This window comes from Atractosteus spatula, chromosome 23 (genome assembly GCF_055471065.1).
Source record: "Atractosteus spatula isolate fAtrSpa1 chromosome 23, fAtrSpa1.hap1, whole genome shotgun sequence".
Classification (NCBI taxonomy): domain Eukaryota; kingdom Metazoa; phylum Chordata; class Actinopteri; order Semionotiformes; family Lepisosteidae; genus Atractosteus; species Atractosteus spatula.
In genome coordinates, this window is record NC_142728.1 from 622,763 (window position 1) to 633,704 (window position 10,942).

Below are 10,942 nucleotides of genomic sequence, written 5' to 3' on the forward strand. Positions count from 1 at the left end.
CTGAAAAGTGTCTAAAAGACAAGGGATTTGGCGTTGAGTGATGTTACTGTCAGGGTGCTATGCTGAGTGGTTTAATCATCCTGTTAGAAACAGGATGTCCTCGTCAACATGGAAGAACTGATCTTTTCAAGTAAAACATTAATCCTACACGTAGCCTTAGAGAGTTGGTCTAAGTGGGGGAGTTAAAATGCTGCATGTGGCATCCCAATGGTGACCTCACTTGGTTCTTTTAAGCAGAAGGCCATTTCGTGTTTCTTAGATAACGGAGCAAAATGCCGAACAGGAAATGATCCATGATATTTATAACATTAATCAGTTTCCCTAAAATTGTGCTCAGTAAACCTTTAGTTTTTTAGTAAACTTTTTTAGTTTTTTAATTTCTGTTAATTTTGTGGGGAAAGAATAAAAACCGCTTGCTGCATTTAGATTAGCATGTACAGTTTTATATGCTTTGCATTTTAATGTGCGATATTTGCAAGATGGTGGGATGGACAGTATAGCTCGTCTTTATTTCGAGTTAATTTTCCTGGTTCTCAGATTTCCACCGAGCTCTCAACTTGGGGTGTACGTTTAGGGCACAACTCTGCAGTTGCAGGCACTACTGAAGCCAGATGGTGGGGGGGAGTAAAAGCTCTGCAACACAGGGCTTTTTATATGAATTGAAAGACTTGAAACAATTTACACACCAGAACCCATGAAAAGTAAAATGTGTTGAATGACCGACCCTGATCACTGCAAGCAGTTCAGATGCTCTTTGGAGAACCTCTTCTCCTGTCAGTGTGATTAAGTAGGAGCAACCCTTATTGGCTCTGCTTTGTCAGGCTGCTCTCCTTTCAACAGATATCTATCTACCAGGATACGTTCCAAAAGCATGTACACTGAATATCAGACCAATTGAGTTCTCAATGTTTCAAAATCCACTTTGAAGAGGACATTGAATAGGGTTTTTAGTAATATGATTTAATACATTGATTTTCAGTGACATTTTTCTTCTTTAAAGGTATTGCTACGTCATTTGACAAGTTCTTTGCAGAAAATGCATCGTCTTTGAATAAAATTTAATTGCAGGTTTCTGAGGAGACTAGTTAGTCATAAAAGTTTACCTTGTCTTAATAATTCCCTCCTTTTGTTTTCGTCTCTCTAGGACTCGGAGACCAATTCAGAGCAGAGCAAGGAACACAAACCTGGCCCCATTGGGAATGAGCGATCCCTGAAACACCGCAAAGGATCAGAGGGGATAGAGAGGCTGGAAGGAAACATTCCCCCTGTTAATGGCGTGGATATACATGTGGAAAACGTTATCCCTGTACCACCCATTGAGTTTGGAGTGAGTGCAAAGGTAAAGGAGGAATCACGTCTGTTGGCATGGCATACCTTATGAACAGCAGAGGTTGTAGTGGCTTTAAATCTTTTTATCTGTGACAAAGGAGTGCTTTCAAAGATTGTGTGATTTCTTTTAATATAAATTTGCTGAACCCGGAGCATCTGGTATTTCTGCTTTTTATGGGAGAGTGCATCATGTTTTATCTAGTGGTGCTTTTATTCCCTGATTGCCTTGGGTTTTGTAATTTGATTACTTTGAGTTGTGAGTTTCCTGGCTCAAAGGTGATTTTCTCTTAGGATTCGGACTTCAGTCTGCCTCCTGGATCCACCCCGGTTCCCGTTTCAAACCCAGTAACAAAGCTGCAGGATGCTTTGGCCAGTAATGTAAGTCAAGTCTTCAGTCTTTATAATTATGGCAGTCCCTAATGATCTGTGCACAAACTGAGCCGTATTCACGTTCTGATTTTTTTTTACATGGAACAATTGTAGGTGGCTCTTACTCAAGCGATTCCGATGCTCCGCCGCGATCATCTGCCGCAAGGTATCGGCCTCAACCCCATCTCCTTCCCGAGCACCGACCTCACCCTCAAGGTACGCATCCGTGCAGAGCAGCCCCGGGCGCAGCAGTGCCCACAGCATTCAGGGCGCCAGGTGCGTGGCTTTTGGTGGGGGTCCTGAGTGTTCCTGTTCCTGTGCCGCAGATGGAGTCTGCGCGGAAGGCGTGGGAGAATTCCCAGTCGCTGCCCGAGCAGGGCTCCCCGGGCGGCGCAGGCTCGGGGGGCCAGCCGCCCTGCAGTGTGGGCTCCTCCAGCGGCGTGAGCTACAGTTCGTTCGGGGGGGTGTCCATGCCACCCATGCCTGTGGCCTCGGTGGCGCCTTCAGTCTCGATGCAAGGTAGGGTCCCCACGTTACCCTGATCTCCTGGAAGTGAGGAACGCAAGGTTCTGTTTTTGTCATCTTTATTCTATGTACAGCAAACCCTCAGTTGAGCAGATCGGGGGGGGAAATGGGTGTCCATTATTGTGGGTCTGTGAAATCATGTAGCATTTTTCAGTCCAGAAACACAATTACATGAGGTATTTATATATATATATAAACACTAAGTGCTTTCTGGCTCTTCAGACTTATTTTTAAGAATCGCTGTTAGCACAGTCAATGACAATTGGTCCTGTACTTTTTTAACAAATATTCAAGCTTTTTATTTCAAATAAAATAAATAAATTTTGATAAAACATAGGAAACAGAACACCCATCATAAACTGTTGACCAAGCCCTCTAGGCCACCATTATTATTTCTGTATTTTTACTCTGTTTATTTGTACCTAGTTTTATTATTCATGGATTTTACATATGCTAAAATTCTAGCCATATTTCTTAAAATGCTTTTTTTTTAAAGTTTGCTCAAGCATACAAAACACTTATGTGTAAACTGAGGGCTTGCTGTATACTGATTGTTCAAAACATTTCATTAAGCAAAGAGGAAGCCTGTGTTAGTTGGGACAATGTTTTTAAACGTTGCCGTGAATGACGGCAGCAACCCCTCGGTACACGTGTGCTCCGAGCGAAGCGGCGGGAGGGGCTGCCTTGCAGATTTTGGGTGGAAATGTAATGAATTTTCATTGATTTCATGTCTGTCCCCCCCCCCCCCCCCCCCCCAGGTAATCATATTCCACCCCTCTATCTGGACGGGCATGTCTTTCCCAGCCAGGCCCGGCTGGTTCCTCCAGCCTTGCCCCAGCAGCAGAGCTATCAGCAGGTAGGCCCCTGCCGTCTCCGCACCACACCGACCTCTGATTGTCTGCTCAAACACACCCAAGGCAAGGACGTCGGCAGCAGAGGTTTACTCAGCAAATATTCGGAGCGTTTATCTTTGGTTAGGTTTACATTTTGAAACTGTTCATTAGTACGGTTCCGGGTTTTACATCTCTACATGATGAGGTCTCTGGCACCATGCAAGATGTGTTGTCTCGGAAATGAAACATTTTTAAGTAATTTGTGTTGAATCCATTTTGAAACATGACCTGTTCAGCAAATGGCGCAGTGGATGTGACCGGCTTGTTTCGGGGAGCCCTCTGCTGGCGCTGTCCTGCAGGGCTTGGCGAAGCTCGTCGTCATGTCTCATGTTGTCGTGTCCTCTCTCCCGGCAGGCTGCGGCAGCCCAGCAGATCCCCATCTCTCTCCACACCTCCCTGCAGGCCCAGGCCCAGCTCGGGCTGCGTGGCGGGCTCCCAGTCTCCCAGTCCCAGGAGATGTTCAACTCCATCCCGCCTTTTAGGTCTGTTTCTGTTGCTCAGCACTGTGGTTACTGTCCTGATGGGCACCAGGGTGGCGGCGCAGCAAAGCTTATAAAGTTGTTTTCCCTTCTGGCCAGAGATGATGCATTTCATTAGCGTTCTGTACAAACCATTTTCATGGCTTTCCTCTGAAAGTGTCCGGATATTATATTCTGCTTGGCATTCCTTGAAATGTTTGTTTTCAATATGTACACCTTTTAACTTTTCATAGCTTTTCCTTAGTCTGATGTTAGAAAAGCACATTTGTGAGGTATTGTGTGTTTTAAGTGGACCAGACTGATTTACTAGTGCTCTGTTCTCGCAGGTCCCAGGTGTACATGCACCCCAACCTCTCTCAGCCCAACGCCATGGTCCTGCCAGGAGCTGCCCCCCTGAAAGGCCACTACTCGCCCTTCCCTGGCATGCAGCCGTCGGAGATGGTGAAGCCCCAGTCAGGCTCGCATTACCAGCCCATGAGTGGCAGCCAGGCCCTTGTTTATGATGGGCAGATGAATCAGGCTGCAGGAATGGGCACCTCGCAGCTCATGGACTCCCAGCTCATCCAGGTGCTTCTGCTGATTCTACAGCACCTAGCGTGCAACACCTTGTATACAGCACTGTTCGACACAGGAGAACAGCACACAGGCTGCAAATGAATTAAAAGCACACAAGGCTCTCAAATTTAAGTAGAGGGCAATAAAGCAATTACATTCTTGGTATTTATAGGAGGTTGCCAAAAATTTAGTGTAAGAAGGGGTGTAGTCAAGACTACACAGCCTACAGCTTGAGAAATGTTTCCATTGGTTTTAGGAAGAGCAAATGAGAACCAGAAATCTGAAGTTTAGGTTTAGAAAACATGGAGAAAATTGTATGTGCAGCTGTTGAACACATGGTTGGTGTGAAGCGCTATTAATTTTGACACTTAATTAGTCATGCGATGTAACGTGCACAGGTTGATAGTAGCAGAAGGGGTGTCTGTTCCTCTATTTCGATGCCTTGGTGGGGGATGGGTTCTGAGCTGTTCTCGGAGGGAGCAGCTCCGGCAGCGAGGCGGTAATCTGAGCTGACGTTTCGAAGGCTTTCCTTGCTTGGCAGGTGACCATGCCCCTGCCGGGGTCGCAGCTGCGGTACGGCTCCCAGCAGCACCTCATCCTGCCCCAGTCCATCCAGCTGCAGCAGGGCCAGAACCTGCCAGTGGGTGCCCCCCGGCGTGTGCTGCCCCCTGGCTCCCAGCCCCCTGTCATGACGGGCAGCAGAGAGGTGAGCCCCCTGTTCCTGTGGGGTGACCAGCTGGCTCATGTTAACGGTTTTGATCAATTTTAACTGTTGTTTGCCGTTGTAGCTGGGATACTAAAGGTTTTACAACAGTTTGAGTTAAATCTATATTTTGGATGATTTAAAAGTTAACCAATATATTTTTAGTACAGGATCACATGAAAATGCATTTCTGAAAGCTATTTCCTTTACAAGCAAACAAACAGACTACATTTTAAGGGTCATTTCCCATTAATGATGAATTCCTTACAGAAGTGGAGAACTTAAAACCATTTGTGGAGTCTTCGAGCATTTGTTTTTGGTTTAATCACTAGTTTTTCCACTTTCATCATCTTGGCTACCAAGATGCATGTAAAATCTATATAGTTATAACCTCTTACTTACACTTTTGTGGTTCAAAAGCACTGTTATAACATTCTTGCACACACATTTACACACATCTTGTTGACTGAAATCTATAGTGCTCTATTTTCCTCTCCTTGACTTTTCTTATTTCCTTTTAGACATCGCAGATGGAGATGAAAGGCTTTCAGTTCCCAGATAATAAGGCAAACCATTCTCCTGGCATGTCGGCAGGCTCTGCCCAAACTCCCAGCTCTTACAGGTGAGCCACCATTACCGTTACCAACTCGGCCTCCTGCTGGCAATATAGGCAGTTTTTCAAACTTTGGGTAGTTTGACTATGGGGGCTACAGATTTCAAACTAAAGAATAAAGTAATTGATGAAGACCTCAGTGTTGTGTCTGCCTGGTGGATATGCCAAGATCTGTGTGTTTTCCCCTTCAGGCCTGGATCTGCCAGTCCTAGTGGGAAGCCCTCAGGCCCCGGAGGGCCGGCCAGTGTAGCGCCCCTTCCTGGACACTACGCTCAGCAGGTATTGATCCCAAATGGTTCTGTACTAGAGATTTTACACTCCAGTACACAACGGAGCATGGGGACAGCTCTGGTCTATGTTTAACCCTCAGTGCCATAGGGTATTGGAAGCCCTCTATGTTTGAGTGAATGCATTGTTAAATTCTGTTGCTGCATGCTTCAAGACGGCTGTTCAAAAACCAAAGGCGTGTTCGGAACGGGTGTAGCTTTCTTTTGCATGTTCTTAAACTGTTTTGAACATGAGCCTTGGCGGTGGTTGAAAGACTAAGCTGATAAACATTTGAGCACATTTATTTTACGTGAAAAAATCTCCCACAACCAGGCCTTTCAGGGTTTCAAAGGGCCTGGTGAATATTCCAAATTTGAGACCATGGGTTAAGGTACTTTTTGGCTACGAGACCTGTAAATGCCTTTTAGAGCACTTTGGGTGTTAGTCTGGGATTGATCTCGGAGTATATTGCCTTTCGGAGTAGTTGCTCTGTAGAGGACTGTAGAGATCTGCCCTCGCTGGCTCCACGGCCGTGCGGACGGGCCGGCGCTTGCAGCACCTGTGCGCTCATCGTCTGCCTTGTTCGGTCTCAGGTCCCGCCACCGCAAGGCGGCATGATGATGCACATGCGCCCTCCCGCCGCGGGGCCCTTCCCCAGCCCCATCCAGCGGCCGGTGATGCAGATAAGCAAGGCGGTCATCATCCGCTCCCCTCAGTACCCCAGCCCTGGCCGGGAGCCCCCGCCCTGCGTCTCGCCCGCCAACAGCACCGACTCCGCGAAAGGGACGGAGGAAGGCATGAAGGTGAGCCACCCACCATCATTTTAGGTAATTTCTATTTACCCCCATTTATCATTTTCCAAAATGCTTCCATGACATGCACATTCGCTTTCTAGCTTCTTGCTCTGCTCGGCCGCTCCACACCTGCCTTTTCTGCAAGTCTCGTTTTAGTTTGAGCTATCTCAGGCTTGTGGAAGGTTTTATAACGCTGGAGATGTTGGGGGGTGGGTTCTTCTCCCTTACGCCTCCCGTGATGCTCAGCGTTCATCCGTTCCCAGAGTTTTATCTTCAGCCCTCCATCTGCAGTTCGCTGTTCTGGTGTCCTGGGATACTTGTGTTCGAGTACTGTGGGTTTTGCTTTATCTCATCGGAATATTCTCAAGCTATTCCATCACTTCCGATTGTATCGTGTGTTTTTCTGTCGGATGCCTTAATCGGAGTATTTCTTAGCAAAACCAAATTTCAAAAAGGTATCGCCACATAAATGCTCCAATGAAGAAATTTGTCTGCAGCCTCCTGGGGAGTATGGGCTATCGCTTGAAGTCTCAAGATGTAATCATACTCTTGGGAGTTGGTTGAATTTCTGTCCATTCTTTCAGCATCTATAGGGTTCAGGTATTGCAGTTTTGAATTACGAAATATTTGTGTATCTGTAAGAAGTGCTTGCAGAAGGTTAAATAGTTTTAAGGTTTGTACTGTATAGAATTGTTGGTCTAAAATCAAGACGCGTTTGGTAAGGCCCCTTTCTTTCCCTGCAAAGACCAAGCCGCGCGATGTCCTGCCGAGCTCCGGTGATGGGAAGGGACAGGCCCGGATGTCCAGCCTGCAGGAGCCACAGACCTCGAGCCAGATGAAGCCAGTCCGGACCGGGGCCATCAAGCCGCAGTCTGTCAAGGTGGAGGAGGGGAAGGCGTGACGGGAGGCCGGTGCTGTGGACCAGAGCACACAAGCAGCCGCGAAGGCAGTCCCCGCGATTGGCCTCCGCACTGGCCAGGGAAAATCACCAGTGGGATCTGACTCCTATTAAAGCAAATTCAAACGTTGTATTGATCGAACACAGTATATATAAATATATAAATAAACACATAGGGACACTTTGAAGCAGACTTTTCATTTCATCTTATTTATTAACTCTACATCCAAACAATAAGTCGTTCAGGTTCTGTCATTTGCCTACATCAAAGGAAAGAGAAAAATAAGTAGCTCCTGCAGCTCAACAGTTTCCACTTGCAAAGTAACACAAAAAGGACTGCAGTTGTGTAAATGTGGCAAATGCAAGAGAATAATGCGAGGCTAGTATGTAAGCTTTTTAAGCTTTCTTTCCCAAACGTTCAACTTTTCTTAGCCACTTTGCTGGTACCTTGGAGTTTTAACTTTTTAAGTAATCTGAAAACTTAATATCCTTCGTTATTAAAGGAATCCTTTTATTCAATAAAGTACTATTAAAACTGAAGCAGAGGACACCTGTTTTGTGCGATCTGAAAGAAATGTTTCATGGAGAGACCCTGTAGAATCTGTTACAATTGTATTTCTCACAGCTTGTGAAATGTATACAACTGTGCTTAGGTAACTGCAAATATGTTTCCGTAACTCTGCAAAGCCTAGACTTTTTCATTACTTGTTTTTATTTTTGTGGTATTAAAAGAATTTTGGCATCATAAATCACACTCTGGTTTAAGTTTTAAGCTTCACAGGGGTTTATGAAGTGTTTTATGCATGTGGTGTAAATTAAAACGTATACGCCAGGGCCAGTGATACTTGTAACTTTGCATTTCAGAGATGTATCTAAAGTGAGTAAACTGTACAGCTGAGATGTGTGTGGACAGTGCAAAAAAGGCAGTTTTGTAGCCATCTTTGTGTAAGGGGTCCTCATTGAGTTGCCGATGTGTTCCCAGGTAGTTGGTAATGAGCAGACTGATTTTTTTTTCTTTTGTGGGGTTTTTGCTTGTAATTAGTAACTTAATTTTTAATATTGCTACATTACATGTATGTCAAGTATAATGCCTACTAAAAGATGTGGTTTTCCTCCAGGTGTTTTCCCCTGAGGCCTGACAGCTGTTCAAGGGCTTTCGGTCTTGATTCTTTCTCCCTCTTTCTTCTCCTTGCTGTGTGAAGTGGTGACCTATTGGCTGACTCAGGTTGACACAGGGCAGTGGGGAGTCATGAGAGTGTCTGTAAGGGCAGCACACGGAGGATGAGCTCATACCATAAACCCACAATGTTGCCAACAAGGAAAAACCAGTGTACATGGGGAAATTAACAGCACATGAAACCTTGCTATTTTTCTTTTTATTTGCTTAAGCCCAGGCTATGTATAATGTGACTGTAAACCTTAAGTGCTGGAGGGGCCAGTGTTGAAGGGAGTTTTTGGGAAGCAGGCAATAAAATGGTTGAAAGATGTTCAGCCTCAGTAGCTGTGGAACAAGGCCTAGCAAATAGAGAATGCAGTATGCAATGTAAACAGCTGGGAAGCTGATCATGCTCACCCCCTTTAGCCTGGTGGAACATTGCAGTTGCTTTATAGCTCCAGCTCCAGGAAGGAAAGGACACTGCATCTTCGTCTCACAAGGGTTAAATCCATCATTCAGTTGAATAATACCGCATCATGTAGCTGCCCTGTTCTATAACTCAGTGAGCTTGCTGATCTCATCTTTTAATTATTATTCCTGGTTCAAATCATGACAAAACACTATTTAAAGTACTTGTTTAGATCTAGTTGGTGTTTCACTGATTTTTTATATATATATAAAAATATATATATAGTCTCATTCTGTGCTGGGGAGGCCAAAAACCTACTTGATTTCTATTACTGTATTTAATGTCACTTGATACACTAAAATGTTTACAGGTTGTTTTATATGGCTGTATATGATTTTCTTTTTTTCACAGGACATATACAATTTGGTCACATCTGGAGGATTTTCTTTAGATTTTTTAAGATGCAGTGGCTCTTTTCAAATTTAAGTTGGGATCATTCAGGCTGAGAGAAGTTGCCTTAGATCTAAGGTGGGGGTAATCTGGAGGAGCTGCTGATGAGTTGAACATGAATATCGCGAGATATTTGATTTTGATGTTAAAACTTTGCTTTCTTCCAACCATCACCAAGCTTACTTTAGTCTATCAGTTTTTGGCCTTTTCTCGTCTTTCTGTGTAGACTGATATTTGAAAGGGCAGACGATGGATATTTCACTGTAGAAGCTTTTTTTGTTTGTATTTTTGTTTCTGACTGGACCAGTCGTGATTTCATGGAGCTGATCCTGCAGCTGTACAGCCTGAACCCTGTTATCAGTACCTGTTGTTTATCCTTTCAAATATGTGATTGTATTAGCTCTTTCCATATGAAAGAATTCTCCTTATTTAAATAAAAAATAAAGCAGATTATGCTTTTTCAAATACCTGCTGTGTACTTTTTTTAAAATGAGACGTGATCATTAGAACAAAGTTCTAGTTTACACCTGGAGAAGGCTTCACAGCCGAAACATGGTGTTTTTCTCTTCTCTTTTCAGCATGGAATAAACCTATTGTTCCTTTGTGGTCATTAGATCTGCGAATTTCCAATGTCGCCAACAATGCTGCAAGATCGAAGGTGGCTTTGCTGTGTTCTGCCTGTTCTCAAACAGGGCGGAAGCTGTGGCAGCTGTGCGGAGCGGGGGTCTCCAGGAGGTTCCCGAGGAATCTCAGCCCAGGGGGGGTTGTAGGTGGGCGTTGAATTGTCATTTGAAAGGCCGCAATTTATTTCGGCGGTAGCCACAGGGGAGTAGCCAGGCTCACCCTGATTGATCCTAGGCCTACCCGATCAGTCCAAAGTAATTTTAAGTTCTTTTTCCCTTGTCTGCGTTACATGATTTGCTTTTTAATGTTACGTGTTTGTTTTTTTCATCGTATGTGATTTGCTATTGGCTCGCTGTATTTTTGTGTTATGTAAATGTAGCGGGGCAGTCCATGCGTAGCCGTAGCCTAATTCATGGCTGTTGCTGTCGTCAGACGCTCTTAGACCTGTCTAGAGCGAGGTTTTTGGTTTATTAGTAAAGTGGTTTATTAATGCATATACCTACGTTTTTCAAAATGCCGCCTGTAGCTGACCAGACCCGTCCCGAAACCAGTAAGACACATGAGACGCTTCAGGCATCTTGGGTTTTGAGGAGTACAGCCCGGCTTCCCGAGCACAAGCGGCAGTGCACGCGTTTGCTTGTAGCAGCTCGATACGTGCTCGACCTGTAGTGGAGTTGCAATTAAAGGTAAAATGGATTGGTTAGCACTGTAATGCGACTAGAATAATTCAGTGTTAAGTCTTGTGGAAAGTCACGAATTTCCAAATTAGGTGTCTTTTGGCAGCGAAAATAGAATACTAATTTCATTCAAGTTTAAACGCATCATGAAGGATCAAACAAGCTCTTCAGAACTTAATATTTTAAAACCTTAGCAGTTTT

The 10,942-nt window shown here is 44.7% G+C and overlaps 1 protein-coding gene across 12 annotated transcripts in view; it reads left to right on the forward strand.

Moving 5' to 3' along the window:
* prrc2b (proline-rich coiled-coil 2B) overlaps positions 1-9,905 on the forward strand; it is a 34,004-nt gene extending 24,099 nt beyond the window's left edge. For 5 of the 12 annotated variants that reach the window (XM_088940219.1, XM_088940221.1, XM_088940218.1 and 2 more), the window contains 12 exons: positions 1,145-1,339; positions 1,621-1,707; positions 1,813-1,914; positions 2,025-2,217; positions 2,982-3,079; positions 3,471-3,598; positions 3,922-4,162; positions 4,674-4,856; positions 5,375-5,475; positions 5,658-5,745; positions 6,327-6,536; positions 7,273-9,905. In XM_088940219.1, coding sequence (XP_088796345.1) covers positions 1,145-1,339; positions 1,621-1,707; positions 1,813-1,914; positions 2,025-2,217; positions 2,982-3,079; positions 3,471-3,598; positions 3,922-4,162; positions 4,674-4,856; positions 5,375-5,475; positions 5,658-5,745; positions 6,327-6,536; positions 7,273-7,428 — 1,782 coding nt within the window. In that variant the 3' untranslated portion in view covers positions 7,429-9,905. Of the gene's footprint in view, positions 1-1,144; positions 1,340-1,620; positions 1,708-1,812; positions 1,915-2,024; positions 2,218-2,981; positions 3,080-3,470; positions 3,599-3,921; positions 4,163-4,673; positions 4,857-5,374; positions 5,476-5,657; positions 5,746-6,326; positions 6,561-7,272 lie in introns of all 12 variants that reach the window. The other 7 variants (XM_088940226.1, XM_088940225.1, XM_088940229.1 and 4 more) reach the window with 3 other exon arrangements.
* Positions 9,906-10,942: the final 1,037 nt, after the last annotated feature.